The 17,512-nt window shown below is 40.7% G+C and overlaps 2 protein-coding genes across 2 annotated transcripts; both read right to left on the reverse strand.

Moving 5' to 3' along the window:
* Positions 1-1,886: 1,886 nt before the first annotated feature.
* Positions 1,887-6,224, reverse strand: CFAP141 (cilia and flagella associated protein 141). The gene is made up of 4 exons (XM_079141197.1): positions 6,109-6,224; positions 5,572-5,612; positions 3,121-3,250; positions 1,887-2,339 (listed from the first exon to the last, which is right to left on the reverse strand). The coding sequence occupies exons 1-4, from the start codon at positions 6,139-6,141 to the stop codon at positions 2,238-2,240; spliced, it is 306 nt and encodes a 101-aa protein (XP_078997323.1). The 5' UTR covers positions 6,142-6,224; the 3' UTR covers positions 1,887-2,237.
* A 311-nt stretch (positions 6,225-6,535) lies between these two features.
* On the reverse strand, positions 6,536-17,334 carry LOC306661900 (protein C1orf43 homolog). Its single transcript, XM_079141209.1, is given in 7 exon segments — positions 6,536-7,499; positions 10,030-10,088; positions 10,176-10,342; positions 11,269-11,369; positions 11,371-11,384; positions 16,512-16,613; positions 17,006-17,334. Coding segments are annotated over 7 exon segments (705 nt in total). The 5' UTR covers positions 17,072-17,334; the 3' UTR covers positions 6,536-7,303.
* Between the last annotated feature and the right edge of the window lie 178 nt (positions 17,335-17,512).

Here is a 17,512-nt window from a genome sequence, read left to right on the forward strand (position 1 = left end):
ATACCTACTGTGTGCCAAACACTGGGCTTGCTCTCACTATTTTATTAATCCTCAAAGTGTGATGAGTATTATTGTCCTAATTTTCAGGCTGTGTGTGTGTGTGTATGTGTGTATGTGTTGCTTAGGGCCTCACACTTGCTAATAAAGTGTTCTACCACTAAGCTAAAACCCCAGCCCTGTCCTGTCCTGTCATTTTCAGAAGAGAAAATGAAACTCAGATAAGTTTAATAAGTTACATCAAGTTACACATGATGATCTTTAAATTAAAGAAGCAAAGCCAGAATGTGAGCCCACATCTGACTCCAAAACCTGTGTTATATTTCTTATTCTTTCTTTTTTTTTCTTTTTAGGGAGAGTGATTGCACCCAGGGCTCTGTACCACTGAGCAACAACCCTAGACCTTTTTATTTTTTATTTTGAGACAGGTTCTCCCTATATTGCCCAGGCTGGCCTCAAACTTGGGATTCTCCTACCTCGGCCTCCTGAGTCACTGGGATTACAGGTGTGTGCCACCATGCCTGTCTTGTGCTTTCCTCTTTGTACCCTGTTACCTCTCAGCACTTATCAGAAGTGTGCATGGTCAGAAGGAAGAAGCTCTGAAAAATTGGGGATTCAGTAGGAGATTGAAAGATGGAGGCAGACTTGAAGAAGAAATGAAGGTTGTGAGTTTTGTAGTGGAGATAGCAACATGGAGTTGAGGGGAGGAAAAGATCATGTGGCAAAGATGAGTGACCAGAGAGTATGCCACTGGCAAGGCATGAGCTTGGATAAAGTAACTTAAAGTGATGATTATATCAAGGAACAACAGTGTATGCCTACAACTATTATTGGCTGTGAAACGAGAGTCTCTTTGGCTTTGGATTCATTTGAATGTAAAGTAGACCCTTAATAATAAGGGTCTCCATGTCCTGAGTGCATTCAGTACTTTTTGGTATTTCAAATGCCTTTAGGATGGACAATCTTCCTGGCCCCTCACAAATCGCACCATCCTTTATTTTCTCACACCTTCTACATTATCTACCTTAAACCTAGGGGCTTTTGAGTTTGGAATCCTCTCATTTTTGCAGAGGTGGGAACTCAGGCTTAGAGGAAAAACGCTTCTAAGTTTTCACAATAATCTGGACACAGTGGTGCATGCCTATAATCCCGGAAGCTTGGGAGGCTGAGGCAGGAGGATTGCAAGTTCAAAGCCAACCTCAGCAACTAAGTAAGGCCCTAAACAACTCAGCGAGACCCTGTCTCAAAATAAAAAAAGATAAAAAGGGCTGGCGTTGTAGCTGATTGGTTAAGCTCCCCTGGGTTCAATTCCTGGTACCAAAAAAAAAAAAAAAAAAAAAAGATTTCAAAATAACTAGATGACTCAAAACCACAAGTACAGGTATCCTGACAATCAAGCACCATAGTGCCTGTAGATTAATAGCCACATTCAAAGCTATTTTCCAAGTATACAGAAAAGATCTGAGAGATGGTGTGCAAAGTCCAGGAAATCAAGATTATGGTAGTTAAGAGCAAATCAAAGGTGGGCATTGTGGCATACACCCATAATCCCAGAGATTTGGGAGGTTGAGGCAGGAGAACTGTGAGTTTGAGACCAGCCTCAGCAATTTAGCAACACCCTTGGCAACTTAGTGAAAACCTGTCTCAAAAGTTAAAAAAAAAAAAAAAGGCTGGGTGCAGTGGTGCACACCTGTAATCCCAGTGGCTCTGGTAGGCTGAGTCAGGAAGATCACAAGTTCAAAGCCACCCTCAGCAATTTAGTGAGGCCTAAGCAATTTAGCGAGACCTATATCAACAGTTTAAAAAAAGGGCTGGGTATGTAGCTCAGTAGTAGAGTGTCCCTGGGTTCAATTCCCAGGACCATGAAAAAAAAGAAAAGAATGAAGATTTGAGGTTGAGAGAATGAGCCATGTTCAAAAATGTTTGAACCTTTAAGATGTAGCTTTATTTGTTAAAGCAAATCAGAATTTTCAACTCACATTGTCTACATTCTCTCCACCTTACGTCAACACTGCAGATCCCACTATGACCACAAGGCGTCACTCTTGTTTTCACCATATTTTCATAGGTTGTTTCCCAGTTGGAAGCAGGGTATTGACCAAGTGAAAAGATTAAAAAGGGGACATTGTCTTAAGTTCCAGGCTCAGTCTGGTTTGGGAAGGAAGTTCAAGGTAGTAGAGGCTCAAGAAGGCTACGTTAGCAGGCATGGCAAGAATGGAAGAGCAGTGTTTCGGAGGCTGTCAGAGTCTCTCCACATAAAAAGCTTTGCCCATCTGATTTAGTTCTTGCTGGTACTGCTGATGCTCCTTTTCAAATAGCTGATGCAGGGCAGCTTGACGAACCTGGTGGGGAGGGCAGAAGAGCGTAGTGTTGGCTCTCTGTTTACCAACCTTCCTCATTCTCTCTCCCTGGTTGTTTTCCCATCACTCCTGTTCTCTTGGACCTGGGCTTAGTTGTAACCCAAAGCTAAATAGTAGTAGAGAGGGTGAACTAGTGGAGGGGAAGCCTATCCAATATTTTCTTCATGGGTGAAGCCCCATGTTTAGCAAATATTTGCTGAGAACGTATCATGAACCAGGAATTCTGCTAGGTTCCCAGGACACAAAGATGGTGACATGACAGCTGTTGGGACACAAGGAAGAGAAAGATGTAATAAGATGTGCTGGGAATTAAGAGGCAGTTTAGTGTCTTACTAAGATGAAAGGAACAAAGACTATATGCACTTTGGAAAAACATTTTTTTCCCCAGTACTGGGGATTGAAACCTCTGTCTCATACATGCTAGGCAAGCGCTCTACCGCTGAGTCACATCCCCAGCCCTTTTTATTTTTATTTTATTTTGAGACAGGGTTTCACTAAGTTGTCCAGGCTGACTTTGAACTTGCAATCCTCCTGCCTCACATTCTGGAATAGCTGGGATTACAGGTGTGCAACATGCCCAGCTCACTTTGGGAATTTGAAATGTGTTACCTGAAAGTTGGATGCAAAGAATCACTTGTAGAAAAAGAACTTGGGCATTTGGAGTTAAACAGTAGTTGTTCTGGTGTAATGAGCTGGGTGAGTAAGGGCAGAGACTAAGATTGTGAAATCACAGCTGGCAAAGGACCTGTCTCCTAAAACTCACCATCAGTAGTTGTTTGTTGGCCAGTGCCAATTCCTTTACCACGGCATCCTGCATCCTTAGGATGGTGTATGGGTTTCTCCTCTGGCTCAATGTCATCTGCCACACACAGTGAATATGTGAAGTTCGCCACCTGCCCAATGTACAGAGGTTGTGGTTGAATAGGTTAGAATTAGGAATGGAAGCACTGCGGATATAGCTCAGCTGGTAGAGTGCTTGCTTTGCATGCATAAGGCCCTGGGCTCTACCCAGCAGCAGCAGCAGCACCACCACCAAAAAAAAAAAAAGGAGTGGAGATTAAAAACACCATCAGTGAGGCTGTGATTCATTACTCAGAACACTTGTTCCACTGTCAAAAGATTGCAAAAATCCTTGAAAGGATAACTACAATTGATTTAGAGCCTGGTATGTATTAAGTAATTGTGTTATTTAATCACTACAATAACTATGAGGCATAGGTATTAATTATTACATAATAAAGGCAAGGAAACTGAAAGTTGTGAGTTGCCCAAGGCCACTTAATGGCAAATCTGGATTTCAGCCCATTGTTCCTAAGTCTACTTTTTGTTTCTCTTTCCATGGTATGTGGGGACTGAACCCAGGCCTCATGAATGCTAGGCACCCACTCTACCACTGAGCCACATTCCCACCTCTTTTATTTCATTTTAAGATACTAAGTTGCCTAGGTTGGGCTCAAACCTTTGATCCTCTTGCCTCAGCTTCCTGATCAGCTGGGATTACAGGCAAGCACAGCTCCTACTCTTTCTTTGAATAAATTTTTCTATAATAATTAAAAAAAAAAAAAAAAAAAAAAAAAAGCTTAGCCCTGACCTAGTACTGCTCAACAAAGTTAGAAATTTCTTATGCATCCTTCCAGAAAATTTTTCTATCAGATACCAACAGGTATTATCTTCTTCCTTTCTTTCTCCTTTTTCTTTCTCTTCTTTATCTTTCTCCTCCTCTTCTTCCTTCTTACTTGCACTGCTGGGGAGCAAAACTAGGACCTCAGGCTTTCAAGGCAAATATTCTGCCACTGAGTTAAACTTCCAGTTCTTTTTGTTTTTAAACATTATACATCTACATACACAGTGCTGCTTAACAATTCGGACTCTCATATTAGCACACAGATTTACTTCCTCCAGTTTTTAGGCTGGTAGTATTTTTGTTATAATTTAACCAAACTTCCAGCTTTTTTTTTTTTTTTTTTTAATTTTTAGTTGTAGATGGATACAATATCTTTATTTATTTTTATGTGGTGCTGAGAATTGAACCCAGTGTCTCACATGGGCAAGTGCTCTACCACTGAGCCACAATCCCAGCTGCTCCAGCTTTTTATAAAAACTGTTATGAACATTCTTGTATGTACCGTCTCATGTTTTTTTAAAGTATGGATATGTAAGGTAAATCCCTAGAAGTGGAGTTAGTTCAGAAGATGTGTAAAATTAAAATTTTGATAGATTTCATCAAACTGCTTATGTGAAAGTGACTGTATCAATCTAGACTCCCAGTAAAATATGTTATTACCTCATATCTCTATTAGCTCTGGGTATGATAACCTGAAACTTTTATTTTTTATGCTTTTATTTTTGTGCGTGTGTGTATACCAGGGATTGAACCTGGGAGCACTTAACCAGTGGGCCACATCCCCAGTCATTTCTATTCTTTATTTTGAAACAGGGTCTTACTAAATTGCTGAGGCTGCCTCAAACTTGTGATTTTCCTGCCTCAGCCTCTTGAGCTGCTGGGATTATAGGTGTGCACTACCAAGCCTGACCTGAAAATTCTTTATTTGCTACTGGGGATTGAACCCAGGGGCACTTAACCACTGAGCCACATCCACAGCCCTTTCTTGTATTTTATCTAGAGACAGGGCCTTGCTAAGTTTCTGAGTCTGGCTTTTTTTTTTTTTTTTTTTGCAGTGCTGGGGATTGAACCCATGGCCTTGTGTTTTGTAGGTAAGCACTCTGCCAACTGAGCTATATATCCCCAGCCCTGAGTCTCATGATCCTCCTGCCCCAGCCTCCTGAGCTACTGAGATTAGAAGTGTGCGCCACCAAGTCCAGCCAAAATTCTTAAAATTAGGCTTCTCTTATCTCATCCCAGACATTTCAATCAAAATCTCCAGGGGTAAGACCTGGCATTAGTGTTCTTTTTCCTTCTTCTTCCTTTCTTTGTGGTATAAAGGATCAAACCCAAGACCTCATGCATGAGTTATATCACCAGCCCTTTTTATTTTTTGAGATAGGGTTTTGGTAAATTGATGAGGCTGGCCTGCAATTTGTGATACCCCTGCTTCAGCCTCCTGGTAGCTGAGATTGCAGGTGTGCACCACCAGACCTAGCCTATTTTCTCTTTTGATGAACTCCCAGCAAGAGGGAGCAGAGTTGGGGAGTGGCTCAGCAATAGGAAGGTAGAAAGGTCAAGCTAAAGGGTAAGGATAAAAGCAGAGATTACCTGTTGACCATCTTCTTAAGTTCTAGGGCCCTTTGAAAGTTCTGCAAGAAAAGGGGAATTCTGTTGATCTGCCTTGATCTCCAGAACCTCACCACCATAGAGTATGAGATTCACAGACTTTTGAGATAGGTAGCTGTCAATTTCTATACTCTTCAGAATGAAGAAAACATGCAGGAGTTGGTATTTAGTCCCCTATCCCCTCAGTACTGGGGTTGAACTCAGAAGCACTGTACCATTGAGTTACATCCCTGGACTTTTTTTTTTTTAAGTTGCTGAGACTGGCCTTGAACTTGTGATCTCCTGCCTTAGCCTCCTGAGTTGCTGAGATCACAGGTGTGTACTACTGCACTTGACACATCTGAATAATCTGAATACCTACAAGGTGCTAGACATGGTCTCCCACTCCTGTTACTAACCATACCCTATTCTTACATCAAGGGCTTCTCCCAATAAGTGACCTACTTCTAAGCAAAGTGATCTGAAAACCTCATCAAAAGAAACTCCTTCAACCCAGTCCCTCCTTCCAACTCTGCATACCTCTTCTACTTTTGTCATCTTTTCCGCAGACATGTCTACAGACTTGCTTGCTTAAGTCTGAGGAGACTGGGCAGGCTCTCCTTTCTGTTTAGTTCAGTCACCGAGGTTTCAGTAGTCATAGCAACATATAGGCCTTCAACAATGACCATGGGTCTAGAAGTTGATTGGTCACCTGGCCTGTTGCCCTAGAGACCCAAAGGGAATCCTGGTTCTCCAGCCTTCTGTTAGTGACACAGGCAAATCTATGACCAAGGGCCACCATTCCTATTTCAGGATTTCTTCTGTTGAAGTCGCAAAGAGTATATGTACAATACTAGGAACAGGAAACACATATAATCCCACCAATTCTCACCAAAGCCTTAAGCCCCAAAGTCTGTTAGGAAAGTGCAGAAAATATACTTTATGCCCATATTACTAATAGACAATTATAAAGAAATGAGTCATATTTTATTAATAGTTCATTTTATTAAATAATTAATCCTTAAAACAAGACCAGCACACTGCCTTAACTAGGGGAAACCATTCCTTCATACTATCTTGTATCTTGGCAAAGATTATTCCATAGGTGTCAGAACGTTCCCTTTTGTTCATTTATTCACAACAGAGGATTGAATGAAGGTGGAAGGGCTGATCCTTGCACATGAGGAAAGTTGTTTTAATATTTCAACACATTATGATTTAAATGGAATGCCAGAGTAAGTTGTTCCACATACCACCCACTTCGTCACCCCCATCCCAGATTCTGTCTGCCTTTTCCCCCAAACAACTCTGAGACACCCTAAAACCAAACAGTTCCCATTCAACTGAGTGCAATGGGAAAGACATGGAAGATATCTTACCTTTCACCTTTGGGATTAAATAGTCTGGAATAAATAGGTGAACTATGGCCAAAAGCAAGTGAAGATTTTTAAGGAAGCTTTGACAGAAGCAGGAATGACATCTGAATTCAAATATAGAAAAAAAAATTCTATTGAGAGAAAATAAAACCTTAGCTGAGGCTCTGAAAATGCCTATAAGAAAGAGTTGGGGAATGACCTTTCAGACACAAGCTTTAAGAACCCTGGAACACAACATGAGCTTTGGCTAACACAGTCTGGGCCTGCTGAGCCAGATTTCCTGAGGGCTGCCCAGTAGATAGCCTGTCTTGCACACACGGCTGTCTGGCTCAGTCTGCAGTGAGAGTCCTTCAGCTCCATCACAGAGTGCTCTCCAATGTGTTATAGTTGTCCTTAAAGCTCTTCAATTCGAGAAAATGCTTGGCACGTTTACTCTTCTGACTGGAGGGGAGGTATGTCACCTGGATGGTAGTTGGGGAGACTTCAGGGGACTGAGTTAGGTCTTTGGCTGCTGACTGGTGCTGTCGCTGAGAGCTCCCAATTCGTGCTTTGACCCTAAAGAATATACAGAGGAGAGGTTATGGACAGAATGAGGACTAGCAGAAGATTACAATTAAGGGCCTTTCCTAACCCATAAACGGTCTCTGACTTATCTTATAAACTAGATACTAAAAGTCCATCTGAGAGCTTAGAAATAAAGAAACCAGTAAAATGTGGTAGTGCACACCTGTAATTACAGTGATTTGGGAGGCTAAGGCAGGAGGATTCCAAGTTTGAGGCCAGCCTTGGCAACTTAGCAAGACCCTGTCTCAAAATAAAAAATTTCAAAAAGGGCTTGGGATATAGTACAATGGTAGAGTACTCCTAAGTTCAATCTTCAGTACCCTTTAAAAAAGAAAGAAAGAAGGTAGGAAGTAACAAAGACACCAATTTCCCACTGAGTCCTTGTCTCTGGCTCAATCTTTTCTTCATGATACCATGCTTAAAGAAAGCTTTTAATTCCACTTATTTTACCTAATGTGTGTGTGGTGAACATATTTCCCAGTCCAAAAAAAGTCCCCTGAAAACTAAATATCAAAAAAAATAAGAGTAGAAATAGTTATTGGGTACTTAACATGTTAGGATTCTATACCTGGTGGTTTACTAATATTTAATTTACTAACATTACCCTCTATATTGTGGTATCACCCAGTTTTGAAGGTTAGAAACTGAGGGTCCAATAATTAACTAGTATGAGGTCACAAAGCTAGCAAGAAACAGACTGGATATTTGAACCTAACTAAGGCTGTCAGATTTCAAAATCTATATTCTTTTCACTATACCTATGGAAACTTTCTAGAAACAAAAAGAAAGAATTTTAAGAAACTAATAATATACACATAAAATTTATCATCTTAACCATTTTAAAACATATATTTCAGTAGCATTAAGTACATTCACAACGTTGTGCAACTAACCTCCATAAATACTTTTCATCTTACAAAACTGAAAGTCTATGCCCATTAAATAAGAAGTCTTTATTTCCCCTCTCCATAGCACCTGGCCACCAGCATTCTAATTTCTGTCTCTGAATTTGACAACCTAGGTATCTTTTATAAATGGAATTAGTATTTATCTTTCATAAGTTTTTAAAACAGATTTCCTGCCTATCTTCAAAGGTTTTTTCCCCAGCCTTTAGTATTCTTTTTTTTTAAAATTAGGGATTAAACCCAGGGACACTTAACCACTGAGCCACAACCCCATCCCTTTTTATATTTTCTTTTAGAGACAGGGTCTCACTAAATTGCTGAGGCTGGCTTTAAACTTTCCAGACTCAGTCTCCCACTGCTGGGATTAAGGCATGCACTACCACATACAGCTCTTTTTCCAGCTTCTTTATTTGTTCATTTTCATTACTGCTCTAAGCAAAAGTTTTCACTGGCACCTTCTGTCTTTAATAACAAGGTAGCTCAGACTAGGTGTGGTGGCACATGCTTCTAACCCAAGCTACTCAGGAGGCTGAGGCAGAAGGATCCCAACTTTGAGGTCCTCCCAGGTAACTTAGTGAGAACCTGTCTCCCCCAGCTGCCAAAAAACCAACGAAAACAGGGGTGTAGCTCAGTAGTAGAGCACCCCTGGGTTCAACTCCCAGTACCAAAAAAAAACAAAACAAAAAACAAAACAAAAAAAAAAAACCCAAGGTAGCTCATTTTCAGAATGGAGAGAAGACAGGCTAGACATACCCTCCTTTAAGTCTTGAGAAAATCATGCCAAACAAAACAGAATACTGTTGTACTCGTTTCATGGCTGGTAACTAGTTTTTAATTCTGAATTGGCCTTCCTTTTCCCCCAAGCACTTTCATTTTAAGATATGCATAAACAATATAATGAAACTACATGTAGTATGTATTTAAAACATTCCCAAACAAAAGTCATTCCTCTTTCTCCTTTTAGGTAATATCCTCATACCTTAGGATTATCCTAATATGTTAATACCCTAACATGTTTAACAAAAGTCTTGATTCCCAAACAAAACCCCCAGCTGGGTGCGGTAGTATACAACTGCATTGCAGTGGCTTGAGAGGCAGAGGCAGGAAGTTTCCAAGTTCAAAGCCAGCCTCAGCAACTTAGTGAGGCCCTAAGTGAGACCCTGTCTCAAAATAAGTTAAAAAGGGCTGAGGATGTGGTTTAGTGGTTAATCAACCCTGAGGTTCAATCCCCAGTACCAAAAAACAACAAACAAAACCAAAATGGATTCCCTACTGATGACATTTGTTTCAGGCAGAGTTATAATACTTTAAGTTGTAATAAAAATAATGCATAGCATTTAATTCTTTGCTAGGTTCTGCCAATTTTAACATTTAACTGGGCTAGAAAAAAAGAAAAAGATGCACATAAAGTAGAAAATTCTCTTATTAATTGTATGGTAGCATCTCCTTCCTAATGTAGGCAAGAGGCAATTCTAATAGTCTAGAAAATAATCAACTCTTATGATATCATGGATTTTGTTCATACTGCTTTATGAAAGTTATTGCACTGTGGGAACAGTCCAGCACTTCTGTATTCTCTGGCCAGCTCCCTTTGACATGTTCCCCTCCAAACTCACACAGTGGCCAGCTCACTCAGGGCCTCTTGATAGCGTAGGTACTCACTCTGGCCAAACACCTTAGGAAAGAGAAAGGATGAGTGAGGATCTCTTAGTCTGGCATATCCCTTTAGATACTTGAAGGAAAAACTGGCCATCTAGCTTACCCCTGTTCCATAGCGAGCTGTCTCATAGCCATCCAGCAGGGTATCGATAAGGGCCTTCCGCACACCCTTGAAAGGAGTACTAGTGTTTCGCAGATCTAGCAAGTAAGAGCGGAAATTCTTGCCCATTAAGGAACGGGGGTGCCGGCCTTCAGCATAAAATGGGATTTCTGAGGAGATAAAGGCACAATATCTAGTTATTTTCCCAACTTAGAAATAGGTCTAATGAAATAAATGACATGAGTTGGATGTAAATTCCATCTTTAAAAAAAAAGAATGATTTTAAAAAATAAGCAAATCTCTGTCTCAAAATAAAAATACAAAGGGTCGGGGATATAGCTCAATGGTAAAGTACCCTGGGTTCAATCCTCATTACCTTAAAAAATTTACATATACATATAAAGAAGTAAAACACAATTTATAAATAATTTAATATAAAATTTAATATATAAATTTAATATATATTTTTGTATATTTGTTATGTATATATTTATGTATATATTTTTGTTAGAGATAGAGCATATATGACAAGTGGTCGTAGAATGGAAAAAAAATTCAAGAACCATTCACCTCAGGCTTAGTGAAAAAACATGTCACTAGTCCTTTGTGGAAAAACAAGTAAATTATCATCTAATTCAGGAAACTAAAGGTCTCGAGAACCTTAAAAAACGAACAAACAAAACTTGGCCTTTCTGGAGAAGAAATACCTGCTTACCTCATTTCCTTATGTAAAAGATTAAGCTGGCACTCAAAACTCCAAGAATTCCTACTAGCTAGGGATGTACAAAAAGGACAAATCCTAATACAAAAATGGGCTTTTTAGGCTCCTAGAATGGATCCTGACAACTAGTCCTTACCTGAGACACGGAGAAGCATCCAGCGCTTTCATCCTATACAATAGTTGCAGCAACCTGTTGAAAAAGAGTTGTCTCAGATATAATCCTCAAACTCCAGTAAACTAATAAACTGACTTTCTGCATCTGACATATATTCAATAACTGTGGAAGAATTTGAGGTTTTGTGGGCAGCTACTGACAAGTGCAAATTCTGAACTTGTGGGACGCCTTACTGAACTCTCCAAGAGTTTGCCACATACTTTGATTTCCCTGAGTTTCTAGTTGTAGCAGTCTTGTGTCATCATCTGCAAGGAGCTGGGGTTCATACTTGATATCCTGAACCCTGGAGAGTCGAATATCATCTCCTCTTCAAGTCCTGTGTGTGCAAAAAAGAGAATACACAATCACTTACTTTGTACTCTCATTCCCACTAATTGGGGAAAGGGGCAGTGTCTGTGAACAATTAAGATGAAGTAGAGGAAGTGCTCAGGTAGTTACTGAAATTGCCAGATAAGATGTAAGAATTTAGGAAAGGGGGTTCTCTAATAACCTCTCCAAACTGCACATCTCAAAGTTAGATCTTTTAACTTGCCAAAATTCTCAGCGTTATTTCAGACTTTAAACTGGTCTAAGAATCTTGGTAGGTATTATAAAGACCTTCCTAAACTGGGACAGAGTGGACAACTGGAAGTCGTAATCCATTCTAAAAATCTGAGGAGGCCTGTATAAAATCTATGAGCATCTAGGGTCTGTCCCACTTTGTGGACCACAGGACTTCTAGAAACCCATGTTAAAGAAAACTAAAACATTTATTTATTTCATTTTTGCCACATGGGGGAACCGAACCTGGCTCTACCACTAAGCCCTAGCCCTTTTTATTTTTGAGACAGGGTCCAAGTTGCCCACGCTGACTTTGAACTTCTAATCCTCCTCCCTCATCCTCCTGAATAGCTGGTATTACAGGTGTGCACCACTATACCCAGCTTAATTGCTAAAATTGGTAATTCATGCCAGGCACTGTGACACATACCTGCAATCCCTACTATTTGGGAAGCTCAGGCAAGAAGATTTCAAGGTCAAGCCTGAGCAATTTAGTGAGACTGTGCCTCAAAAATAAAGTAAAAAGGCTTGGGGGTGTAGCTTAGTGGTACAGCACTGTCTTAGCACATAGGAGGTAGTGGGTTCAAACCCCAGTACTGGGGGAAAAAATTGGTAATTCACATCCACAGTATAAAAATTTAAAAGGTACTACTGTGTGTGCCGCCCTTTCAGAAGCAAGCACTATCATCAGTTCCATATCCATCTCACTTACTTAAGAGGGTTGCCAGAGCCCCAGGAAATAAATTTTTGTTTTCTTTTTGTACTGGGAACTGAACCCTTGAGCTACATTCCCAGCTCCTTTTTTGAGACAATGCCTTGTTAAATTGCTAAGGCTGGTCCCAAACTTGTAATCCTTCTGCCTCAGACACCTATATCACTAGGATTACAGGCATACACCATGGTGCCTGGCAGAAATAAATTTTGATTGTAACATTTCCCCCCCCCACCACCCCAGGTACTGGGGATTAAACCCAGAGACTCATGCATATGCTAGGTGAGTGCTCTACCACAAGTTAATTCCCTGGCCCCTTTGTCGTTTTAACTCTATAGAAACTTCCATTATGAACTGTTACCACACACACACCATAACTAACATATATGCACATTTTAAATAATTATAAAGATCAAGATGAACACATGTATCCAATATTCACCCTATGAAATGGAAATCAATGACTTTGAAGTCCTGTGTACTCATTGCCCACCACCTCAAACCTTAATTTGCCAATAATCTCTTATTCTTGTTTTATCATGTGTTATCCTAGACAAGATGCTTAACTTTGTCTAGTTTTGAACTTTATACAAATGAAAAAATATTTTATGAATTCCTCAGCAAACTCTTTTCTTTTGCAGGGAACTGAACCCAGGGCCCTGCAAATACGAGGTAAGTGCTTTATCACTGAGCTATGTCTGTAGTCCTAAAAGCGTAAAATGAACTTTACCGAGGTTGAATTTGCATGAAAAAAAAATTTCACTTAAGTGTATAGATGAATCAATTTGGATAATTTATTTATTTGGTGGTGGTACATGGGATTGAATCCAGAGGCAATTTACCACTGAGCCACATTTAAAATTTTTATTTTGAGACAGGGTCTTGCCAAGTTGCCCATGTGGGCTGGCAATGCTCCTATCTTAGCCCCCTGTCACTGGGATTACAGGCATGTGCCACCATGCCCGGCTTGGATAAATTTTAACAAATGAATATACCCATTTACCAGCATCTCAATCAACATTTCCTTCATCCCAAAATGTTCTTTGCAGTCACCCTCTTCTCTATTCAGCTGCAGGAAACATGATGTGATCTCTCTTATACTTCTTGTTTGTTCTAGAATTCTATATAATGGAATGACACATATTCTCTTATGAATGGCTGTCTGGTTTTTACTTGGCATATTTGTGTGTATAGCACTGGGGATTGAACCCAGGGGTGCTTTACCACCAAATGACACCCCCAGCATTTTTGGGACAGGATTTTGCCAAGTTGCCCAGGGTGGCCTTGAACTGGAGTTGCTGGGATTATAGGTACATGTCTGCTATGCCAGGCTGTTTGGCATGTTTTTCTTTTAATATTTTTTAGTTGTCAATGGATTTTTAAATTTATATATATACATACATATATACATGTGGTGCTGAGGATTGAACCCAGGGCCTCACCTATGCCAGGCAAGTGCTCTACCACTGAGCCACAACTCCAGCCCTATTGGCGTGTTTCTGAGATTCACTTATGTTTGTGACTTAAACTTTTTCATTAAAAATATTTTGGAAATTCATTTGTGTTCATATATTTATCTTCAGTTCATTTTCAATTTTTATAGCATTCCAGAATATGAATTTACCAATTTTAAAAAAGTGAACTTTGTATCATTTAAATATTATGAACAATGTTACCATGAACATTTTTTTTTTGATTATGGACCATGAACATTTTTATACATGACTCCTAGTACCTATGAGAAAAAAATTAATTTCCTTATGATAGATGTAGAACTACTGAGACATGGATTAGGCAAGTACATGTACAATCTTAGTAGATAATGCCCAATTATTTTCCAAAGGAATTTTAGTAATTTATACTTCTACCAGAAATGGATGAGAATTTAGATAAATTTTGTGAAACAAAAGGAATCTCCAATACTGGGGGTGAAACCCAGATGTGCTTTACCACTGAGTTGTAACTCCCCAACTCCTCCCCATTTTTTTTGAGACAGGATCTTGCAAAAATGCCCAGGTTGGCCTCAAACCTGCCATCCTCTTATTTTAGCCTCCCGAGTTGTTGGGATTACAGGCGTGCACCACTGTGGTCATATACGGAATCTTGATTTCATATAGTTATCTAAGGGCTCCTAAATATCCAAAGTTTTGATTGGCTAATGATATGTTAGACACCAACCCTATGTTTCTCTTATGAGAGACAAGTGGAAGTAACATTGTTGGAAATTTCAGGCCAGGACATACATCTTTCTTGAGAGTTTCCTGGTAATATGTCAGAAAGGTACAAGTAAGGATGGGTGCTGTGGTACAAGCCTGAAATTACAGTGGCTTGGGAGGCTGAGGCAGGAGGATCGCAAGTTTAAAGCCAGCCTCAGCAACTTAGTGAGGCCCTAAGCAAAACTTAGACTGTCTCAAAATAAAAAAAATAATAAATAAAAAAATAAATAAAAGAGCTGGGGATGTGGCTCAGTGGTTGAGTCCCCTTTGGTTCAATACACAGTAACCCCCGTCCCCCACAAAAAAGGAATAAGTATGAGAGGATTAATAGCACTGGTTAATCAAAGAACTGCTCTAGAAGTTGAGAGAACTGTGTACTAGCTTTGGCTCTCCTATTGACTTAATTCTTCACTCAACAATGAATTATCGAGTATATACAGGCCTTGGCTTTATGTTGGTGAACAAAAATGGTGCCTGCACTTGTTTTTTTTGTGGTTGTTTTTGCAATGCCACAAACTATAAAGGCAGGGCCTTGCACATACTAGAACCACTGAGCTACACCCCCCAGCCCAAGTGCTTGTACTCATGAAGCTTACAGACTAGTGTAAAAGAGAAGGAAAACAAAAAAAAATTTTTTTTTTGGTATCAGAGATTGAATCCAGGGATTGAACCACTGAACCCCATCTCCAGCCCTTTTTATTTTGAGAAAGTCTTACTAAGTTGCTTGGGGTCTCACTGAAGTGCAAAGGCTGGCTTTAAACTTATAATCCTCTTGTCTTAGCACCCCCCGCCGAATCATTTTAATTACAGGTGTGCGCCTCCACCACCAGCTGAGAAGACTGTTTTGAACAAAGAGAAAAATATAAAAGAAAAATTGTGGCAAGTACTATGAAGAAAATATCAGGGTACTAACAGAAAATAAAGAGACATTTAAAAATCCCCAGTAAACATTCCCCATTTGTGGAAGTAACATTTAAGTTAAGATCTAAAGAATGAATGATCTAGTCAAGTGAAGACCATTCCAGGTCACAGTAACAGTATGTGCAAAGGTGTGAGATCAACCAGTAGAACTAGATTTCAGAGACTGGAAGAGAGGCCAAACAAAAGGAAGTTGATAAGGGCAGCAGGTACCTTTCACTAAGTGAAAGATTAAAGAAGCAGGATGGGGTTGGCAGTGGGTATCAAGAGTTCTGATTTAGATATATTAGGTTTGAGATGTCTATTAGAAATCAAAGTGGATGCTGGGCGTGGTGGCACATGCCTTTCATCTCCCTAGTTCAAAGTTAGCCTCTGCAACTTAGACAATGTTTCAAAATAAAAAATAAAAAGAGCTAGGGATGTGGCTCAGTGGTTAAGTGCCCCTGGGTTCAATTCCTGGTACCCAAAAACAAACAAAAAAAGAAATCTAAGTTGAAATGTCAAGTAGACAGGATACACAGAACGGGATTCAGGAAAGCAGTTTGGGACAGGTAAAAAATTTGATCCTTGGATACTGAAAGCCAAAAAAGGAAGGCACTCACCGAAGAAGAAAGTGTAAACAAAGGTAACATACCACTAGGTTATTCACTTTCTGTATGCCCTCCCCTAAGTTGCTTCCTTTTCTTAGGCTTATTTGTAACACAAATGGTGGAACAAAGTAATTAATGGGGCTCTAAAATAAATCTAAAGTTCTGCAAAGACAACCGCTCTCAAATCCATCCTAAAACAAAGCAAACAAAAAACACCAATTAATATAAATGGGGAAACACAGCAGTTATCAAAAACTTAAGTTCTTGGTAAGTTACATATCGTACCACAACAGAAAGCAGGTAAGCCAAAATTCCAAGGCAGTTACTGTTTAATTCACTAAGATTAAGTATAAGGTAAGTGGACAAAGAAATGTGAATTTAAGTAATCTCTAAAAGGCACAGAAAATCTCATCCTCGTTCCTCATACTTCTGAAGAACCAGGTTCATGCGGTGCCCTAAGGACGTACCTTGGGGGCATTGTGTCCCACAGGGACATGGGGTCCCCTTCTAGATTTCATTGCAAAGCGCATGATTTGCCTCTTCACAAAAATAAACAGCAGTACAAATACCTGTTCAAAAAGATACGAGAAGAATCTTTAATAATAAAAACAACAACAAAAAAAGCACGCCTTCATTCAAAATCTCCATATTACAGCTCTCAAGAATAGATGCTTTAAGATAAAACTTGGGGGAAAGCGAGGACGTCAAGGATGGGGGTGGATCTAGAGAAGCCAATAGTGGTGAGGCTTAGGGTCTGTGCCCTAGAGTTTAGGGGGAGGGTTCTCAGCCATGGGCGGGTCGGTGTGGGTCCGTGACTTAAGCTCCCAGGTACTCCTGGGAACGGAGTCAAAAGAAAAAGTGCAGGTGAGTGGGTGGAGAATGAAGACAGGGATCGTCTCAAGAGGAGGGTCTCAACAGGGTCAGACGCTACAGCAGGAATGGGGTGGGGGAATATCCTCACCAGGCTCCCGTAGGCCATCACCAGCACGACATTCACCCCGGACAGCCAGTTACTGCTGGACGCCATGGCCTCCCTCCCCGCGCAGAACTGCTCGGGTTTTCCCGCTGCCCTGCCTCGTTAGCCCAGGCTCCGCCAAAGCAACCGCGCCTGGGTTCCCTGGAGCTCCCCGGCCATTTCCTTATGGGGGAAGACCAAGCCAGACCCGGCCTGAAAACATGGCGGATGGGGGGAATAGGAAAGGAGGACGACGCCTTCCCGCTTTCCCCCGACACGTGACTAAGGCAGGCAATGGCACCTGGGAGCTGCGAGTGCGGAGCCGCGGAACTACGCCTGTAAGAGGAAACGGAGGCCGTCCGTGTGTCACGTGGTAGAGGCGGGGCCGCTGCGCAGGGGGCGGGCCGGACGCAAGCAGCCTGAGTTTGGTGTTTCGTGGCGTGGTGGCACGCGCACGCTGGCGTGCGCGTCCCTTTTCGCGTCACGTGCTGGGGGGACGCAGGAAGGCAAGTG

The sequence above is a fragment of the Sciurus vulgaris genome, assembly GCF_902686455.1.
Source record: "Sciurus vulgaris genome assembly, chromosome: 1".
NCBI classification, from domain to species: domain Eukaryota; kingdom Metazoa; phylum Chordata; class Mammalia; order Rodentia; family Sciuridae; genus Sciurus; species Sciurus vulgaris.